The sequence below is a fragment of the Equus quagga genome, chromosome 9 (assembly GCF_021613505.1).
Source record: "Equus quagga isolate Etosha38 chromosome 9, UCLA_HA_Equagga_1.0, whole genome shotgun sequence".
Lineage (NCBI taxonomy): Eukaryota > Metazoa > Chordata > Mammalia > Perissodactyla > Equidae > Equus > Equus quagga.
Window position 1 is genome coordinate 80,362,963 of NC_060275.1, and position 22,846 is coordinate 80,385,808.

The 22,846-nt window shown below is 36.5% G+C and overlaps 1 protein-coding gene across 2 annotated transcripts in view; it reads left to right on the plus strand.

The window, feature by feature from the left end:
* PLPP1 (phospholipid phosphatase 1) overlaps positions 1–22,846 on the plus strand; it is a 95,206-nt gene that overhangs the window by 20,604 nt on the left and 51,756 nt on the right. Inside the window, exon 2 of one of the 2 annotated variants that reach the window (XM_046671059.1) lies at positions 10,723–10,877. The exons of the other annotated variant lie outside the window; for it this stretch is intronic. Coding sequence (XP_046527015.1) covers positions 10,723–10,877 — 155 coding nt within the window. The remainder of the gene's footprint in view (positions 1–10,722; positions 10,878–22,846) is intronic. 2 annotated transcript variants of the gene reach the window in all.

Genomic DNA, 22,846 nt, shown 5'->3' on the forward strand with positions numbered 1-22,846 from the left:
CCTACAACTTAGTGACTTCTAAATTTTCAAGCATACGGATTTTGGGGACTGTCTTTCTTTCCCTTTCATAGAATTGTTAGAATTAGATATAATATATAGGCAAATACCTGGCAAATAATGGATATTCAACAAATGTTTTCACTTTTCCTTCAAGAAATAAACTTCTGCTTTTGAAATTAGAACAGGAAACATAAAATTACAATCAGCATAAGTAATACTAAAAATGACCTTAGTTCTATAATATATCCAAATAAGGAGACAGAGTATAGACAGCGTAGAGGGATGATGGGAAAAGGGTAAAATTAGGAGGAGGGAACGGGGGACAGAATTAAGGAAAGATGTAGGAATAGCAAGTTGAATTAATTCTAGTCTTCTTTGAGGTCATAGTCTACTGATCACTTCAGTCTGGGGGTTTTAGGATATTAATTATTATATTTCTTATGCCTTTATAATAGAAATGTCCATAGATGACCTTTTTTGGGGGTGTGTCTGTGTGCACATTGTGAAACTGTATGGCAAAAGTTTGTATGTTTTTGGGGAGAGAGTCCATAGTTTCATTAGAATCTTAAAGGGGTCGATGAAGCCCCTGGAAGTTAAGACCTGCTATTTTAGTGACTTTACCACGTGGGACACCTTGAGAAGCCTACCGGAAAAGACTTCTGTTTTTTCTGGTCTAACTCTATTGACTACTACCCTCTTGAGAGAGATTGAGTGTTCCTTCTAAGGTCTTGGGTGAGAAGCAGATGACCAGGCAGTATACTAAGAACAGAATTTGACTTTTACTGAGGTGAAACTTAAAACTACATGATATTTTATAAGCATAAATATTGTGATACCTGTTGTGAATTACAAAATCTGAAATCTTTTATTACTATTATTTTTATAGAGCTAAGCCAAGTGTTCTTGGTCTCTTCTAAGGGTAAGAATAATTCTGGGAATAAGAGGAAGCAGGTGGTAGTGCTGTGGAGATGGCGTGCTATAAAGGTGACCTTTGGCCATCCAGAGACAAGAGGGTACTCTGCTGGGTTCGAGATGAAGGGACTTACCCCAGGACAGAAGAGTAGGGAAGATGAGAGGTTGGTGAGGGAGGTAGGAAGGTACACCAGACAGACTTGACAGGCCTCTTGCTTCTCCTTATAGGAAGGCTAGTTGCCTAGAGAGAGAAGCCAGCTCAGGATTCTAAAATTTGGGAGATGCAGTAAGAATACGTTCTTTAAAGGAAGCCAGCCAAGAGGGTACATGTAGGGGAGTTTCTTTCTGAGCTCTGGCTCACAGTGAAATCCATGTTTACTGAAGTACTTCATAATTATTTCCTCAGGTTTCTGGAATCAGAGTTAGTTTTGCTGTGTATTAAGTGTTAGTACAATTTAGAAATCTGATGGTTCTCACTTGTTAATTTGTAATCCCCTAAATCTGCATCATTCAGTATGAGAGCCTCTAACCGTATATAGCTATAAGATGAAATTAATTAAAACTGAGTAAAATTAAAAAATCAGTCCATTGTCACTAGCTGCATGTCAAATGCTCATTAGCCATATGTGACTAGTGGCTACTATGTTAGTGCATTGTATTGGACTTTTTTGTCATCATAGAAATTTTCTCTTGGACAACACTGCCCTAAATGAAATTATTTTCTTTTTCTCTTCTCCATCAGACTAACGCTGGTTTATATTAATATGTAACCAATTTTGAGATTTTTTTAAAATAAAAAACTTGACGGGCTCACTAGAGTAATATTCCTTTGCTTGTAACATAGTTAAAAAGACATTGTCACCCTTTCAGGTTCATCTGCCTGAGTACCATTATTTTACAAGATTTTTCAAGAAGTGGTGACTAAAATAATTATATTCATTATGGCTGGTATTTGACTGCCTCTACTAAACTGATAACCCTCAGGATTATTTTTACTCTCTATACAATAAACATGCTCTGGAAGGGCCTCCAATGTCATAACAAAATTTCTAAGGTGAAAACCAGCTTTGTTTCATACACTTTTTAGGAGATATTAGACTTATTATGATTCATCTACTTCGTATGTGATTGATGATCATAGTTCTCAAAAGTTGCAAGACAGGAAAATCTCAAAAAGTAATTATTTCACTGTTGCCCTACTTCTCTGAGATCTTATCACTCAGGCTAAAGGATAATTTCTATTGCTTTGTTTTTTGTTTTAAACAGAATAGAAAAATAGGCTTTTTCCTTTGCCCTCCTTTTAAACAATCTCTACCATAGGTAGGACTTTTTCAGGTAACTTGCATGTACAGTATAATTTCAGGAAACACAACAAAAAATTTTTTCATTGTGATAGAGCATTTCTTGAAATTCAAATTAATCATCTTTTTTTTTTTTTGAGGAAGATTAGCCCTGAGCTAATTGCTGCCAATCCTCCGCTTTTTGCTGAGGAAGACTGGCCCTGAGCTAACATCTGTGCCCATTTTCCTCTACTTTCTATGTGGGACGCCTACCACAGCATGGCTTGCCAAGCAGTGCTGTGTCTGCACCCAGGATCCGAACCTGCAAACCCTTGGCTGCCAAAGCGGAATGAGCGAACTTAACCGCTGCACCACTGGACTGGCCCCCAAAATTAATAATCTTTATCTTTTGTTTTATTATAAAATGTTCAAACATGGAAGTGTATACAGTAGGAAATGCGTTTTCTACCCGATTTGTTTTAATGCTATCTCTGGAGATAACTACTTAAAAGCTAGTTAAGTATTCTTCTAGGCTTTCCAATGTATATTTAGACATAAACACAAATAATTTGTTTTATATGAATGAAATTATACTAAATATAATGTTTTTACAGATTATTTTGCCTATTTAACAATGTAATGGACATATTTCTGAGTATATGATCTATGCTCATACTGTTGATTAGGTTTTTAAAAGTTTTTTCTATATTTTATGGTAGGAAATCTGGAGTATAAATATGTTTTTATGTAAAGATGATATCCAGCTATAATGTATGAGCAAGTGCCTTAGCATGATGGTGACCTATAATAGGTGCTCAGTGCATGTTAGTTTCCATTCTTCCTCTTGGACATATATGAGAAGGGCCATGGAATGTGAGTAACTGTTTCTTTTGAGTAGTGAAACTCTAAGAACTCACAGTAAATATCTACAAACAACCATGGTATTAATCTTTTCACTATAAAACAAACTTTTCTCTTAAGTGTGTTTGTGTTTTGTGATTCAGGTTTATAAACTGCTACAAGACTAGCAGGATTGCTATTTAAGAGTTTTGTAAGCTAGGCTGCCCTGATTATTTTAGGTGCTTCTGGTAAGAGCAAATATTTTTTACTGGTGAATAAGAGACCACATTACGATTTATCCTTTTGACTGAGTGCACAGTCAAAATATGTACTATAAAGCTGTACAGTATGTGAAAATGTGTTACATGAGAATCTTGGAACAAAGTCCTTTGCTAACTTTGAAGATGTGTAGAATGGTTGCTGAGACGGGAAATCCAACACTTCTGTCTTGGAGTAGGATTTGTAAATATGTGCTGTGTGATAGCGTCGAAGATCTCATTGTTTCTAGTCGTTCTAGAGAAGAGACTAGGAAAAGATGAATCTGGAGCTGATTGTCAATTATTTGTAGAGTCCTATTTTTAAGTATTATTGCTTTATACTCTTCATCACCTCATTTGGAAATCTGCTCCTTCTGCTTTCCTGCAGGGAAGTTGTGGACCTTTGTTTTGGGTGGATCAGTAAAGCAGATTGAATTGGGGCCCCAACTTCTTTTCTCCTTGAGGACAGAGTGAGGGGTGCTGCTGAGAGAAGTGCCTCCACAGTAGCCTGGGCTGAAGCTTGGCTTGGAGGTAGTGCTGGACTGTACAGGAATTTCCTTCGAGATTCCAGGAGTTTGTGAATTATAAATTTCTTTTAGCAGTTAACATGGGTATATCAGTCTGCAAGCTTGAGAAATAATTGTTAGAATATAGAATTGGAAGTGCTTCCCTAGCATCTTCCTGGACTTTAGATTGTTAACCAGTTTTTTTGGTTTTGTTTTTTTTTGGTCTTTTCTTGGCTTATTTGTTTTAACTCAGGTCTTTTGGAAAGAAAAATCACTTAAAACTTTTTAGAACCTAAATTTATAGTTACACAAGATAATTATTTGTGTGCCTCAGAGGGTTTTGCTCACTTGTTTATTCTTTTGTTCATTTATTCATTCAACAAATATTCCTTGAAGTACTTACTGTAAGCAGGATTGTGGAAGGAATGCTATCAGATAGTAATCTAGTCAGGGTAAGGGAAAAATGGAAAATGTATTCTACAGAGATACCAAAGGCTGAAGGTGGGGGTGTGTTTGTGTGTGTGTGTGTGTGTGTGTGTGTGTGTGTGTGCATGTGTTTAAGAGAGACACAGACACATGTCCATATATACATGTACAGAGACATGGTCCATAGTGCTGTAGGAACAATCTCCTAAACACTTTTAGAATCTGTCTATTCTTCTATTCCCACTGTTATTCCTTTCTTTTGGGCCCTCAACATCTCTCATATACGCTAGTAGTTCTTGCCTCTGGACTGTCCCTCTGTTCTAACTTTTCACTGCTTTTTCCTTTATACAGCTGTTTTCAGAGTTTTTCCCCCTAACTAAAGCACAGATTTGATTGTGTGTCTCCTGTTAACCACAGAATAAAGTCCAAACTTGTTAATATATAGACTTAATATAGATTCTGTAAATAGTCCCCTCATTAAACTCTCCTGAGTTATCCACTTTTAGTTACTGTCTGTCCATGCCTAGACCCCAAATGGTCTTACCTTCGGTCTCTTGGTTCTGGATATTTTCTGTTTCCTTATGCAGACCTGCTCTCATCACTGTCCACCCTCTCCTCAGTACCAGGAGGCTGACCTTGCCCTGTGACTTCTACGTGAGTTTGGACACTGGGAACCACTGGCAGGAGGAGAGTGGGGTTGCTGTGTTTATTCTCCCAGCTTCCTCCTGCCAAATCATGTCATATTGGCTGTCCCAGAGGTGGTAGCTCCTATGAGGCGGCCCTAATTGTACCTTTAAGGCCTAGGGTTGGTAGCAGCTTCAGGAGGTTGCACTGTCTCTTGACTACCCACACCTTTCAAACCTTGTAAATAGTCTTTTATTAAGTTGTTTGTAAATTACCCAGTTTGTTTCCTGCTGGGATCCTGACTGTGGCATTGTCCAAACTCTCTAAGCTTCAGATCTGCCTGCAGTTACAGCTGTGTGATTTTCCTGTAGCGCTTATCTCTCTCTTTTATTCAGATTTTTTTGTGAGTTTTTTTTCATTCCTTCCCTCTTTTAGTCTGTTTTCCTTTTTCCTCTCCCGGCACTGTAACTGCCGTATAATAGAAATTGAAAAGTCGGAATGAATAAGGAGAGGAGATTTTCAAGAGGATGGACATTTGAATTTCCTTGTGATATAGCATAATATTTATTTAGGTGTCTGAAATGAGATCTTTTGAGAAAGGAGGGGAAGTTATGGGTACTGAAGTCAGTATAATCATTTTAACATCTAGATTTTTATTTCGTTCTTTTCAAAAAGTAAACTTAGCACTTGTTTTTATTTACCTTTGTTTCTACATATTAGAAATAACACTAGTTTACTTCTGTTTTTCTCTCTCTCTTTAAAATTTATTTTATTTTATTTTTTAAAGATTTTATTTTTTTTCCTTTTTCTCCCCAGAGTCCCCCAGTACATAGTTGTATATTCTTCGTTGTGGGTCCTTCTAGTTGTGGCATGTGGGACGCTGCCTCAGCGTGGTTTGATGAGCAGTGCCATGTCCGTGCCCAGGATTCGAACCAATGAAACACTGGGCTGCCTGCAGCGGAGCGCGCGAACTTAACCACTCGGCCACGGGGCCAGCCCCTTTAAAATTTATTTTAGATTTATTCCATTGGAATATTTTGTAATAGCATATCTTTAGGGAAGTATGTACTATATATAAAATGAGATAGATTTCAGTTATCACTTAGTTGGAGAATATAGGAAACGTTCATCCATACATATGTCTATCCAGGTATTCATTTATCTATCTTTCTCAATATATCTTAGAAAGGATGTGTTAAGAGCAGACAACCATAGCTAACAAATGCATTTAGCAAGATTGAAATGTGTTTAGCAAGATTAAACTTTTTTTTTTTTTTTTTTTGACTGAGGAGAATTTGCCCTGAACTAACATCTGTTGCCATTCTTCCTCTATTTTGTATGTGGGTCGCCGCCACAGTGTGGCCGCCAACAAGTGGTATAGGTCCATGCCCAGGAACTGAACCAGGGCTGCTGAAGTGAAGTGCACTGAACTTAACCACTAGGCCACAGGGCCGGCCCTGCAAGATTGAGCTTTTAAAAAGTGACTTCTCTTAAGAAGAGAGTTTTAATTAAGAGAAAAATATCTTAGAATTATGATTAGTAATTCTATAGAATAGTGTCTATATCCTTTATACATTAAGGAAAGTTTATATTTGTCCTGTGAAAGGGTTTATTTTGAGAAGAATCTTACTATATAACACTAACTTTGACACAGAACTTTCCATTACTGCTGTAAAAAATTACCATTGAAAATAATCTCTATAGCAGATAGAGAATATTCCATTGCTTTTTAGAGTAGAGGTGTCTGTTTACTCTAAAGGGATGGATATGCCTCTGTGTGTGTGTGTGTGTTTGTTTGTGTGTGTGTCTTAGCCTGTTTGGGTTGCCATAACAAAATACAATAGACTTGGTGGCTTAAACAACAGAAATTTATTTTCTCACAGTTTTGGAGGCTGGAATTCTGAGATCAGGGTGTCAGGATGGTTGGGTTCTGGTGAGGGCTCTCATCCTGGCTTGCAGATGGCCACCTTCTTACTGTGTCTTCACATGGCTTTTCCTTAGTATATGCATGTGGAGGGAGAGAGATCTCTTTTTATTCTTCTTCTTATGGGGCCATCAATCCTATTGGATTAGGACTGTACTTTTTTTTTCTTTTTTGAGGAAGATTAGCCCTGAGCTAACATCTGCTGCCAATCCTCCTCTTTTTTTTTTTTTTTTTTTTGCTGAGGAAGATTGGCCCTGAGCTAACATCCATGCCCATTCTTCCTCTACTTTATATATGGGACGCCTGCCACAGCATAACTTGATAAGCAGATCTTGATAAGTAGGTCTTCTCCTGGGATCCGAACCAGTGGATCCCAGGCTGCTGAAGCACAGCATGCGACTGTAACTGCAGTGCCACTGGGCCGGCCCTAAGACCCTACTTTTATGACTTCATTTAACCTTAATTACTTCCTACAAGCCCTATCTCCAAATACAGTAAAATAGGGGGTTAGAACTCCAACATAAGAATTTTGGGGGTACACAGTTCAGTCCAGAGGGGTGGGTGTGTGTGTGCACATGTGTATATATAAAACATATGAGCAATAGAGGAAATTATTGTGATATATTTAGCTTGAAGAAAGAGACTCGTGCTTAGACAATGACAGCCCAATATTGAAGCTCATTATTGAAGTTTCTTTGTAAAGATATTGTTGTGTTGGTGGAGGTTGTGTAATACACTCTCACGGGTTACCACTGACACTCTTTTTCCTCAAACCTTGTAGTCTTTACTCAGTTCTCACTCTCTTTGATGTCTTGGCATTTGACATCCTACGTTTACCTAGATGTAGACTTGATACTCTAAACTACTTCCATTGGCTTTCGTATCGCAACATTGGCCTACTTCTCTGTTGTTCATTCTTTTGTTCAAAGAATGGCCAGTATGTGCTGCTGAATGAGACAGATGAAGTCCTGACCTCTAGAGCATGTAATCATCCTTTCTTCCTCTCTCTACTGCAGTCCCTTTTCATGGTTTCACCTTGGAGATTAGTCCTTAGCTGATTGTTTTGTCTCTGTTAGTCTTGACTTTAGACTTTCTCTGAGAACTGTTTCATTTTCCTGGCTTAAGTTACCACCTCTAATGTCAACAACTTGCATATCTCTCTCTACTTCTGATCTTTATCCTGAATTTTATTCATTTAGCCATTCAGTGAATTTTTATTCAGAGCCAACTGTGTCCTTGGTGCACAGGATACAAGAATGATATAGTCTTTGCCCTCAAGTTGCTGACAGAATGCAGAGAGCAATTTAAAATACACTGTGATAGATGTATGTACAAGGTACCCTGGGACAGATAAGTAGGGAGTGTCTGGCTTGGACTTGAAAGGGAATTGAGAGGGCAGGTACCCTCAGTAGAAGGCTGAACATATATGAAGGCACTTAAGGTTTTGAAAACATAGTATGTTTAGGCAACAGCAAGAGGTTCAGTATGATTGGAGCTTTAAGGGCTGCATGGGGAAGAGTAAAAGTTGAGCTGAGCATTTAAGAAGGTGTCAGATCACGTGAAAAGCAGTGTTCTCAATATTAAACTAATTTTCTTCCACCATAAATCAGCTCCCCTTCCCAGCTTCACATTTATGTCAATAGGACCATCATTCTCCCTACTTCCCAACCCTGAAGTATCATCTTCAGGTCTGCTTCAGCAATTATGATCAGGTATCAAGTTGAGTCATTTCTGTATTCAAAACACTCTTTCTTGCATCCTTTTCTATTTTCACTATCAACATACTACATATCACTTAGTTACTGGATTATTTCAAAGCTGTATTAAATGCTCCCCTTTCTACTTTTTTTTTAAAAACTTAATGTCTAAAAGCCCTTATTTTATCCTGTTGCTGACTCTGAGCAAAAGAGGACAGTGAGGGACCGGCCCAGTGGTGCAGCAGTTAAGTATGCACTTTCGGCTTTGGCGGCCCGGGGTTCCCCGGTTGGGCTCCTGGGTGTGGACATGGCACCACTTGGCAAGCCATGCTGTGGTAGGCGTCCCACATACAAAATAGAGGAAGATGGGCACAGATGTTAGTTCAGGGCCAGTTTTCCTCAGCAAAAAGAGCAGGATTGGCAGATGTTAGCTCAGGGCTAGTCTTCCTCAAAAAAAGAAAATAAATAAAAATAAAAAATAAAAGAGGACAGTAATGTTTTATTTCCTACAGGATAAGTCCTTTCTTAGGCCAGTAATTAAGTTATCTTTTTAGTAAACACAAAAATCTCAAGCTTCATTCTCCCATTAAAACCCACAAAATTGCAGAATTAAGAGTAATGTGCAGCAAAGAAGATTTTGTTCCATTAACTTTGAGTTTTTATTAGGTCCCTCTCCCCCCATTGTATCTTCCTTGTTACATCTCTAACCTCTTAATTTGGCCAGATCGCTTGCCTCCACTGACTCTAGAAATAGATACCCTGTGTTGGGATCCTAGGCACTACTTACTAGTTTCAGCAAGGTTCCACATTTCTCTAAGCCTCATAATAACTTTGTGTGAAAATGGGGGAAGTGATAGTACCTACTTCGCAGGGTTGAGGTTAAGGGTTGAGTTAATCTTTGTAGCCTAGTGCCTGGCATGTGTGAGCACGTGGTACCTGTTGGCTATAAAATGTTACATACCTTGAACACTCCTTGCTCATTTCCTCTGTGCTCTTGTTCTTGCAACTTCATGCTGTCCTTGCATCCCTCTACCACTAAATGCTTTCCTTGAGCATTTCCTTTTCCCTGTTGCCTTTGATTTACCTGCTGTTTTCAAGTTCAACTCAGTTGCCTTTTCTTTAATAGTTTTTTCTAACTGTTCCAGTTCGCATTGACCTCTGAATTTCTGTAGGACCTTTTATACCATTTTAGAAAAGTCCTATTTTTTGTCTTTTATGGTATTTCTTTTAAAATTTACATACAGTAAAATTTACCTTTTTTGACAGATGCTTAGAGTTGTGGGGTTACCATCACAGTTGAGATATAGAACAGTTTAATCATGCCCCCAAAATCTATCTTGGTATTACTTTTTCAACAGTTTCCTGAGTATGCATTCTGTTTCTGCATGTACAATTTAGGCTCTTGAACCTTGTGTCTGTTTTACAATAATGTGTCTCCCCTATGTATGGCCTAGTCTAGTATTGAGCATATGGTGAGTAGATGCTTGAGCGTTTGAATTGTATAAAACAAAGCCTAAAAGCACGGTCAGTTTGAACATTTTAAGAAGCTACTGATCTAAGTTATTTAATTTCTCTTTGGTGTTTCATTTTATTTGGGTGAAAATTACAATTGAAAATTATTTCTCTACAACTTAAGTGATATTGGAGCCTTGCCAGGGCTAATGAACACCATTTTAATTTGTCTTTGGAAAACAAAGGGCTTGTTTCTTTCTGTTTTTGTTATCAAATGTACTTATGGTTTCTGTTTTTTTCCTAACCCTATTAATTTAAATTTTGATGTGAAATAAAATTTTATATCTTTACCCTCCTTAACTACATTTAGCTGTTATGATGTTACTAATTATTAAATATATTTACTGAGTTTTCCCTTTTCTTCTTAAACATATTTAAGATATTGAGCAATTCAATTAAAGGTGAATTGGTTACAAAATATAAAATATAAAGCCTTCTTGTTTTCCCAACTTTATTTTACCATGGGCCAATTTTCTTCTCTTCCCTTTGGGTTTCTTTTATTGATTGTCTCTAAAATCAGAGGTCAACGCAAGTAAGAGAATTTTTACTTGAAAGTGGGACTGATGTGGACAACCTAATGCTGCATGGTTTCCTCAATCTTCACTCTTGGATATTATGGAGTATTGATCCTTCTTCAGAAAGGGCAAAATTTGGTTAAGATTTGCATCCCATTCAGTAGACTTTACTTCCTAACAGAGTGAATTGAACTTAACCATGTGTGTCTTTTTTTCCCTTCCCCAACAGCTTCCATGCCTATGGCTGTTCTAAATTTGGGCCAAATATATCCATTTCAGAGAGGCTTTTTCTGTAAAGACAACAGCATCCAGTATCCGTACCATGATGGTACCATCACAACCACTGTCCTCAGCACAGTGGGGCTTGGTTTACCCATTTCCTCTGTAAGTAAATTAATAAGTAGGTAGTGATGGGTTTGTTGTGCTGGAGGTTGGATAAAGTGATGGAGTTGGGGTGGGGGTGAATCCACAGTACTGTCTTCACCAGTGTTAATGTGGTGAATGATTGCTTGAGGAGTCTGCCCCGTTTTAATCCAGGGGCATTGTTTCTCTACTTAAAGGGGAATGTTACCCAAAACAGCTTGATGCCGTCATGAACAATTATAGAATGATTATTTTAGAGTGGAAGGGGTCGTTTAAGTTATTTGGGCCAGCTGCTTTTGGTATACAGTGGAGAAACTTAGGTCCAGATACTTCCTCAAGCCCAGTAAGCTATTTTATGGTAGAGCTGAAACTAAGATTATACTTTTTTTTAAATCTTATTATTAAATGGAAATTGAGGCTATGAAAAAGGAGATAGATTTCTTTATTAAATTTGAGAAAACTCAACACTAAGAATGTAAATACATATGCAAAATAAAATCCTCAGAATACACGGAGACTAAAAGTTGTCCTGTCTTTTAAATAGTCCACCAGTTTGTAGGATAAAACCGGGTTTCATTATTTTAGATAACTGACAACTTTCCTTCCAGGTTAAGTTTCACAAGCTAGGTTAAGATTGGCACTTGAGATATTGTGCTTACTTTCTTTATCCTTGGCTCTGATTCCTGAACTTGACCCTATGTCTCTTTATGTGACTTGGAAATAGAAGGGGAGCTGAGTAAAGATTTACCTCTCTGAGCGTCTTGGGAGTGCAGCAAGTCATGCTGTATTTCTCCTTTGACCCCCTGGCTCTTGTCAGTTGTCTTCCCCAGATAGGTGACTTAAAAAAATTGTATTGTCTTAGCAAACTCAGCAGCCTTATTTCCACAATAGGACAGGCTGGCTTTTCTTTCTCTGTTGTGCTTCCAAATAGGTTAAAATTAATATCCTAGTTCTTTGGTTTACTAGTTCATATCTAAGTTCATTTTTTTCTTTTTAGCTAGCAGATTTTTTTTTTTTTGATGGTCTTTAGTACAGTATCCTGAAGGTGAAGGGGAGTTGGATTTTGTTATGTTCCAAGATATACTACATATTTCCATATATAGTCTACATGTTCTGATTTGATTATAACCACTTTTTTTCCTAAAGATTTTATTTTTCCTTTTTCTCCCAAAGCCCCCCAGTACATAGTTGTATATTTTTAGTTGTGAGTCCCTCTAGTTGTGGCATGTGGGATGCTGCCTCAGCATGGCCTGATGAGTGATGCCATGTCCGCGCCCAGGATTCGAGCTGCTGAAACCCTGGGCTATCGAAGCAGAGCGCGCAAACCCAACCACTCAGCCACGGGGCTGGCCCCCTATAACTACTTTTATAGGAGTAAAAGGGGAGAAAAATCTGGGATTTAGTTTAAGAAGATATTTACTTTTTTACTAAGAAATAAGTTCCACCGTAACTGGTAACTTCTATTTTAGCCTTTTGGCTTATGAAACAATGTGCAGGAAAGCATATAGTACTGCCACTTAGATGATAATAGACAATGTTGCTGCACTTGTTTGAAGTACAAGGTATTTTTTGTAGTTATTATTGTGAGCAACTATTACCAGATAAAGTTTTTTTAAACACTGCCCCTGATTTGAGGAGATAATTGCTTGAGAATCAGGAGTTGCTTTTAGTTACTTGACTTGGTACATTTTATCTTTTTCTAAAAAAAGTTTAATTATAAAAATAATACATATTCATTTATGTATTTAAGAAAATCTGTTATAAAGGAAAAGGGGAAAAGAAATCCTCCATAATTCTACTAGCTGAAGACAACTACTGTTAACATTTTGATGTTATTTTCTTTAGGTGGATAGTTTTTTAGATCATTATGAGCAAACTACAAATTCAATTTTTTGCCTTGTTTTTTACTTACTTTTATAACAGATATTTTTGAGTTATTATAAATATCAAGCAGCTTAAATTAAAAGCAGTAAAGCTAAATTTAAAAAAAAGTAGAAAAAGACTTGATCTGAATCCTTGATATTAATTCCCATGAGTTTGCTACTGGAAAGGAGTGACTTGGAAAGATATTTTAAGTCGAATTTATTTATATTAAAATAAGAAGTAGTATTTGGCCAGTTTCTGGGCCTTAAATGTGCTGGTGACTTGTGGATTAATTAATAAAATATGTAGGGGCCGGCCTGGTGGCGCAGTGGTTAAGTGCACATGTTCTGCGCTGGTGGCCTCGGGTTCGCTGGTTCGGATCCCAGGTGCGGACATGGCACCGCTTGGCAAGCCATGCTGTGGTAGGTGTCCCACATAGAAGGTAGGGGAAGATGGCACGGATGTTAGCTCAGGGCCAGTCTTCCTCAGCAAAAAGAGGAGGATTGGCAGTAGTTATCTCAGGGCTAATCTTCCTCAAAAAAAAAAAAAGTAAAGGGATTCCTGCAAATTCCTAGGGAAGACTTGTTTGTTTGTTTTTTAAAATAGTTAATATATATACATATACACAGCATCAGATGTAGAAGAGAATTTGCTTTCTGTAAGTGGTTTATGTTTGATGTAAGTTCATACACACACATACTTTATAATTCGATGATGAATAATAAGATTGTGGATGATAGAACATTTTAAAGCAGTGACTTTTTTTTTACAATCTAAGGTTCATAATCTTAAAAAAAATAGATTCTGTACTGTTTCTTCATCAGCTAATCAAAAAAGATGCAATATTCAGAAAACTATAGATTTGTATGCTTTTTGCATTAAAGTTTGTTTTAAGGATCCATTTTTTATTTGACACCAAATTTCTTTTCCTCCTCTTTTGGCTTTATGTAGGTTTACCTTGTTCTTCTGCACTTCCTTATACATTTACTTTTGTAAATTTTTACATTCCTAGAAAACGGCAAAAGCTTGAATTTGTATGCAGACTTTCAGAGTAATGATAGTAACAATAAACTTAGTGTTAAATCCCAAATCCTTATGTTGTAATGAATAAGTATACATTTTCTAGAGTTTAAAATGTATATAGCTTGGGAATAGAAAACTCTAATCTGTGTTTAATAGGTTATTTTACATTGAGTTGAGTATTGACTGTGAGTAGTTGCTTTACTTAGGTCTTTATTATTCTATGATAGAACCTTTTAGTAAAAATGTTTAGCCTTAAAATAATAATATAGTCAATGTTTTTTTGTGACTATCTTATAAAGCTCCTAAAGAGACATTGTCTTATTCACAGTGACCTGAACTGCATCATGACAAACTAGGAATGTATGTGGATGTATGTGAAAAAGGCTTAATCCCTTTATATATGAATTAGTGAGAAACATGAATGTCCCAAAGCAGAATGGACAAAAAGAGCATGAACGGAAAGTTGTCAGTGGAAGAAAAATATTGACAAAAAATATTTAAAAAGATTTAACATTCTTAAGAAATCAAAGAAGTTCATTTTAAAGCAACACTGAGAATGCCTGTTACACTGGCAAAGGCAAGAGCTTTCCCAGCTTGTCAAGTGTAGAAAACAGGTATTCTCATACACAAAGCTGGCAAGGGTGTAAATTGATATCAAAAAGAATATATCGTTGGACTTAGAAACTATACTTCAAGCAATTTATTCTAAGAAAATAATAGTTTCATGCAGAGAATTAGTTACAAGAATGTTTATCACAGCATTATTTTTTATAGTAGGAAAATTGGAAATAAATTATTTGAGCTATAAGGGACTATTTATGATTTACACCAGTGATGAAATGTTATGATCATTCATCCATTTTATAAGTTCTGAGGATATTTATTGACATGGAAAGATCTTTATAATTTTTTTTTTTTGAGGAAGATCAGCCCTGAGCTAACATCTGCCGCCAATCCTCTTTTTGCTGAGGAAGACTGGCCTTGAGCTAACATCCTTGCCCATCTTCCTCTACTTGATATGTGGGACACCTGCCACAACATGCTTGACAAGCAGTGTGTAGGTCTGCACCCAGGATCCCAACCGGCAAACCCTGGGCCGCCGAAGCGGAACGTGTGAACTTAACCATTGCGCCACCAGGCCGGCCCCAGATCTTTATAATATATTAAGTGGAGATGGGAGGGAAAAGAGTACTAATGGTTCTCTCTGAATAGTGGTATTATTAGTATATGAGATTATTTTCATTTTATTTTCTACATTTTCTATTTTTTTCCAACCTTGAACACATACTATTTTTCAAATAAGGAAGGCTATTTTAAATTTTAAAATCCCACTAGAAACTATCCCAATTTCGTTTTGGTAAATGTGAAGTGTAATTGCCTTAACTATATATCCATCTTCACCTAGTTGTTCTAGAAACTTAACTGTTCTGTATGTAGGTTAGTTTTGTCTGTCTCCAAGACAGTGCCAAAAGAAAAGATTCAAATAATAATATTTTGAAAATGTACGATAAGTCAAAATCAAAACTCCTTATTCTGGGGCTCAGCAACCTATGTAGCTGATTAGGCTCTTTTAGCAGTGATGGATTGTCTGTGGGCTTGAGTGGACCTACAGATAAACATACAATTCCTTGAAGATAGAAAGTTTGTCTTGCATGTTGCAGTATAGAGTAATCCAATTCTGATGCTAACCACCCGGAGTTAGTGTCAGACTCCACAGGTTTAAGGTCATAGTCTCCAATAAGACTGCTCTCACTTTAGGTGTCAATTGCAAGTTTGAGGGTCCCCAGGCCATCCATACTTCTGACCAACTGGCTACAAGTCCAGGGGATTCCCATGACCTCCCTCCCCCACAAGACTACCCTCACATCAGATGCTAGCCACAAGTTTGGGGGTCCCCAGGCCACCTGTACTTCTGATCAGCTGGCTACAAATTTGGAGGTTCCCATGACCCCTTCAGGTTTAATGATTCACTAGAATGACTCATATAACTCAAGAAAGCTCTATACTTATGATTACAGTTTTATTATAAAAGATACAAATCAGGACTAGCCAAATGAAGATAGACATAGAGCGAGGTCTGAGAGTTTAGGGGTGCCTGAATGCAGAGCATCTGTACCTTCTCTCAGTAGATTCAGAGCTTGTCACCTTCCCGGCACACTGATGTATTCACCAACCAGGAGGCTCCACCAAGCTTTAATGTCCAGTGTTTTTATTGTGTAGTTATGATTGATTGAATCATTGGCCATGTGATTGAACCTCAATCTGTAGCCCCCCTCCCCTCCCTGGGGCTCACAACCTCATCCATCTAATAACTTGGTTGGTCTTTCTGGTGCCTAGACCCCGTCCTGAGTCATCTTGTTAGCGTAAACTCAACTGTGATCCAACAGGTTCATGGATAACAAAGGTACTCATATTACTCAGAAAATTCCAAGAATTAGAGTCTCTCTTCCAGGAGTCAGAGACAAAGGCCAGTCCAATTCTTTTACACATGTCTTTATATCTTTTAATCTATCGACAAGGTACCGTGAACACAGTTCAGCACGCAGATGTTGGTTGATATAGATGTTTGGTGAGGAAGCTTGGCCCTGAACTATCTGTTGCTAGTCTTCCTCTTTTTGCTTGAGGAAGATTATTGCTGAGCTCATATCTGTACCAGTCTTCCTCCATTTTGTACATGGGATGCCACCACAGCATGGCATGATGAGCAGTGTGTAGGTCCATGCCTGGGATCTGAACCCACAAACCCCAGGCTGCTGAAGCAGGGTGTGTGAATGTAACCACTATGCCACTGGGCTGCACTAATATAGATTAATTTTAAGAAGAAGTTTTAGTTTTTTCCCTTCTTTAAGTCTGCCAACCAAAGTTTACTGAGGAATTGGAGGTTTTCTCCCTAACAAGGTTCCTATTGTTAAAAAAAAAAATTATTCTGACTCTTGTTAAAACCGTGAGGAAGACTTTATTTAAGACTATTGCAGTAGGGGTGAGAGATGGAGCTCAACTCTGAATGTAGCGAGGACGTGTGGGGAGCATTTGGGGGTCAGTGGTTGGAAAATTACTAAGAGAAGACATCAGGGTAGGAGGATTCTTGCTAAACTGACCTAACGGGATTCTTGTTAAAGGCATACCAGGACCTAGACATCAAAAGTGGGGGATAAGGAACTTGATCAGGTATCAAGTATGATCAGATACCACGAGTTGGGGATTCTTGCTAATACTGGCCTTTGTAGGCCCAGCGAGGACGGCATGGACACAGAAGGCCGAGGTTGAAGCCTAGTTGAGAAGAGGGCTCAGAGGAGCCTTACTAAAGTTTGGACAAGCAGAGAGTCTTTGTCACTATTTATTATCATGAATAATGAGCTTCATCCTAAGTCTGTATTATATATTGTTATTAGCTGATGATAGAAGAACATCTGTGTAAGCATATCTTAATGTGCAAAAAACCTTTACCCTAAGTTTGTTAAAAATATCCATTATTTGAAATCCTATTATGTCTCCATTGTTTGAAGTGTTTGGCTATTAACATTCTCTTACTCTAGGATGTGCACTGTTCCAGTTTTTGGTTGGAGATTTTAGTGAAGTCATTCTAGGTGATTATTCTAAAAAACACAGAAATGTCAATAGCCTCTTAAACCAAAATTTAGAATAAAATACTTTGGATTATCCTTTTCAACTGGTGTGGTGTGGGTTAGCATAACAAAAAAATGTCTGGCTTTTATGGCATTCAGCCTTAGTGTTTTTCTAGCATTGTTTATTCCTCAGATTTTTGCTCCAAGTATTATTAGTGTAATAAGTAGATTATTCACAGTATTAAAGGATAACTTGGAAAAAATATTTTTCTATGTTTTTGGTAGTCTAATTGCTTTCAGGTTTATTTTTTAAAATCACTTTTGTTCCTTTTATTAGTGCCCCAGGAAAAAGACAGTACAAGATAACTTTTTTGGTTGAATTGTTATGGAATACTGCATCTGTAAAGTTTGAGATTTGATAATATTTGGGAAGTTGAGGGAGATCATGTACTATGGATACGTGGATTTTCTGAAAATTTTTTTTCTGGCATATAGTTTGAAAAATATTTTTTTAAGGTGACTGTCTCGAAGAAGATAAGTGAGGCCTAATTTTTATTATTTTTGAGTAGCTACTTTGATGGTGATAAATTGCTAGTCTTGAGGAAGAAGGTATGGATGAGTTATGATGTTTATTTTTATTAACATTATTATTTTATTTTTATTATTTTTATTAACTGTGAGGTACTATAAAAGTAAAGTGTTATTTATGGCGAAAGTGGCCATAAATACCCTGCTGCACTCTAGGAGGACATTGGTGTTTGTTGGGTTTTATGGCATGGCAAGTCTCTCCAGCCACTCTTTCCCTGTGCTAGTCCAGGAAGCTGGTATCAAAACAGTATATTGTCCATACTTGGTTGTTGTAACCCCTTGTTCCATGTTGACATAGGTGCTGTGCTGCCTTTTCCCAGTTTAACCCCAATAGGCACAAGGCAATAAACTTTACCAGGGAAGGGATGGTCTGCTTTGCTCACCATTGTATCCTCAGTGCCATGCACACTGCTTGGTATGTAATAGATATTCGGTAAATATAGGTAGAAAAATTTAATGAAAAGCTACTAAATGTGAAATGGAATAAGATTGTCATTTATGTTTAATAATAATTACTACCATGAAAATTCAACTTAACTTTTTGGAAATGTATTTCCAAGTCATCTCTTAATCTCAGATGCCTCATTAAAACAGCTTTTCAGGAAAATAATGGGACACTATTATATTGAATATATATCCTGATTACAGATATCTTAAAATATGGGGGAAATGTCTATTTGAATTAAGAAATAAAATATTATGGAGCTTAGTTTCTTAGATTGGAAAAAAGTTTTATTTTCTTGTTTACTTATTTCCATGTAGAGCTGCATTTCTTGTCTGAGTTGTTATAGAAAATACTGATTCAATCACTTCTTATGAGCAGTTGTTCCAGCACCCTTTCTTTATATAATTGTCACAAAATAAAGTAATACCAGATGCATCTCTAAGTAATTTGCTGTAATCACAGATGTTTTTCTTTGTTTAAAACTGCTTTTCGGGGCTGACCCTGTGGCCTAGTGGTTGTTTGGTGTGCCTCTGCTTTGGCAGCCCGGGTTTGGTTCTCCAGGTGTGGACCTACACCATTCCTCAGTGGCAATGTTGTGGCGGTGACCTACATACAAGATAGAGGGAGACTGGCGACAGATGTTAGCTCAGGGCGAGTCTTCCTTGGCAGAAAAACCCCCCAAAAACAAAAAAACTGCTTTTCATGCTACCTTTGGAAGAGGTAATGTGTAGATTTGGTTTATTGAGTATTTGTCATACATCCATTTTACAGAACACTTGAAAATTTTTTTGATGAATTTTAATTTGTCAGATGAACTTAAAGGAAAGAAAAATTATATAAATATTGAGTGTATGCTGCCAATAATGAAAACTGAAGCTCTATTAGTTTCACATTAGCCAAGCTTACTGAATTCCACGGTTTTTTTCCTTAAATGCTGTGGCTCTTTAGGGGATTCATTGGGAAAAATTGCTGGTCATAAAGTCGTCTTAAAAATAGTTTCAGGGCATGTTATGGAATGCCTTTGCTAAGATTAAGTAGTTAAGAGCTGTTGGTTCACACACCGAGTACAGGTCTACTAAATTAGTAGAAATTATCTTCTGACTTTTCTATTGCATATGTCTTGAGAAATCTGCAAGATTTGAATGGGTTAAATATTATTCCTAGATGGTAACTCATTTTTGAGAAGCCCTGAAAGCTCTTAATTCTACTAAATGAGCTTCATCAGTGAATTATATGTGATAAGAAGACAATTGAAATTAAGATGTTCATTTTGCCTACCACCAGCAATTGCCTTCTTACGATCTAAACTTGCAATCAGAGTTACATCCCCCCCCTCCCTTTTCAAGCAGAAGTGATATAATTTTTTAATTTGTTAAACATTGAATTGGCAAAATGGCTAAATATATTTTTGATGGATATAATGAGATTATTATGCAGTTATTTTAAAATACATGAAAAAGGTCAAATTTATCTCCTTTCCATTAATTCATAACCTTTCGTAAAACAGGACAAATCTTTTTTTTTTCTTTTTACCAACCTTTCATCTGAATATATGAAAATATTAACATGATGATATCTGTATTTTTCTGTTGTGGACCAAAGAGTTTGAAAGCAGAGTATCTCAGTATGACTTATTTTGGGAGTGTCATCTGTCATACTTTAGATAAAAGTGAAGTGAAGGCATTTGTGTGAATATTTTGTGAATTTATTTTTATCTTTTATAAATACTATTTTGAAAACTCTAGCTGGGCATGTTGTGTACTTCACCTTTTTGGTCCTTAGAAATTGGTTGAACTCAAGATGTTGTTTCTTTGACAATTTTTTGTAATCAAAAAATAAATTTGCACCTTGAATTTGGCAGTGAGTTTTTAGATAACAACACCAAAAGCATGGTCCATGAAAGAAATAATTGATAAGTTGGACTTCATTAAAATTAAAAACTTTTGATCTGTGTATAGCAATAGACTGGGGAAAAATATTTATAAAACACATATCTGATAAGGGATTTGTATCCAAAATATACAAAGAACTCTTACAACTCAACTATAAGAAAACAAACACCACAGTCAAAAAGTGGGGAAAAGATCTGAACAGATAGACACCTTACCAAAGATGATGTATAGATGGCAAATAAGCATATGAAAAGATGTGCAATATCATTTCATTAGGGAATTGTAAATTAAAACTGGTGAGATAGCACTACACACCTATTAGAATGGGTGAAATTCAAAACACTGATGACACCAAATGCTGGTGAGGACGTGGAGCAACAGAAGTTCTCATTCATTGCTGGTGGAAATGTAAAATGATACAGCCACTTTGGAAGGCAGTTTGGCAGTTTCTTACAAAACTAAACATAGTCTTACTATACGATCTAGTAGTCCTGCTCCTAGGTGTTTACCGAAATGAGTAAAAAACTTATGTCCACACAAAAACCAGTACACAGATGTTTTTAACAGCTTTATTCATAATTGCCAAAATTTGGAAGCAACAGAGATATCCTGTAATAGGTGAATGGATAAACTGTGGTATATCCATACGATGGAATATTATTCAGTGCTAAAAAGAAATGATCTATCTAGCATAGAAAGACATGGAAGAACCTTAAATGCATATTGCTAAGTGAAAGAAGCCAAGCTGAAAAGGCTACATACTCTGTGATTTCAACTATATGACATTCTGGAAAAGGCAAAACTAGGGAGACAGTAAAAAGACCAGTGGTTGCCAGGGTTTGGGGAGAGGACAGAAGAGGAGTGAGTAGTTGGAGGATTTTTAGGGTAGTGAAATTATTCTGGATGATGATGTAATGGTGGATGCATGATATTATGTATTTGTCAAAACTCATAGAACTGTGTAACATGAAGAATGAACCCCAATGTGAACTGTGGAGTTTAGTTAATAATAATGTATCAATATTGGTTTGTCAATTATAACAAATGTACCACACCAATGAAAGATGTTTATAATAGAGGAAATTAAGCGTGGTGGTTGTAGAGAGGGAGTGTATCTTTTACTTTCTCCTCAGTTTTTTTATAAACCAAAACTGCTTTAAGAAATAAAGTGTATCAGTGTTTAAAAAAATGTTAAAAAATTTGCTCATAAAGTTTGGTAAAATGTCAGTGTTCTTTGGCTATATACTATTAGTAATGATTGCTACAAATGATTATCCTCCCAGTTAGTGAATATTTATTGCTAGGAATTGGATTATCTGATAAGATATAAAAAGTAAAATTTCAGGGCTGCGATTCATAGTATTTATCTATTTGTTAACTCATAAGAGTATTTGTTTTGACTTGAGATAATTCGTTCTTACCAAAGAAAAGGAGTGCAAAATTGGTTGATAGTTTAATAAATAGAATAAACTTTTACTTTATAAGACTTAATAATCTAGTGAAGACTTAAATTTAGAAAACATGATAGTACTTACAAATTCAGTGCAAGTTTTCTGTATTTTTATAATGGAAAAAAAAAACAAACAGGAACTGAAATCTTGTGGCACTTACAGTCCTATAATTAAGAAAATATATGTGTGGGATATATTTAGTGCATTTTATCTAAGGGACCATTACTGTTTCAAGTTTTATTATGCAATAGATCTTTAATACATTAAAAATGTTTTGGCTCTCTGAAAAATAATAGGTTGAATTTAGAAGCGTCTTTTAATAGTAAAGACTTTATCTAGATACAGGTTCATAGTCCATCATCCAAAACTCTTGAAGCCAGAACTTTTTGAATTTTTGAAAGGTTATATGATTCATATACCTTATGTAACACCCTCAGCAAGGTCTAGGACAGTACCTCATAATCAACACATTAATATTTATACAGTGAAATATGACTAGTCTAACTGGGGTAGGTAAAGGCTAGGGTGGTTCCTTCATTTGTTCAGGCTAAGTTTTGCCATTAGATAAGTTCGGGTTGGGTTTTGGCACCAAATGTTACAAAAGAACTAGGATTTTGAGGGCTTTGGGTCTTAGAATAAGGGATTATGGGCCTTTGAATGAGAGCTGATTTTAAATTATTTAGTTTCTTAGTCATCTTATGTGGTTACTTTAAACAAATACTTGAAAATCCCAAATTTAGTTTTTGTTGAGGAGCAAGACCTAAGGTTAAAAGCATAAGCTTAGAACTTCTTGTGTGAAACTAACTCATTTGTGATTGGAGTGCAGGATTGGTGATGCAAGCCATGAAGAATAAACATGTCCAATGCAGTACAGCGATTTTGAATATCACCTTATTCAGTAATTGTGAAGTGTGAGCAGAAGTAGTGTCCTGGAAAGAAGCCACTCATGAAACACTTTCCCTTTAGCTACAAATAACTTGTCGCATATCTGGCTTTCTGGAAAATCATTTAATATTCTATTGTAGCCAAATTCCTTTGGGCTTCATCTTTAAATAAGAATTAAAAAAATTCTCCACCGTTTTTGTCAGTTATCTTTAATCTTTCATATTTAGAATAAGAATGAGATAGTGTCTTTCTTAAAAATGGCACTTTACTGCTTTGT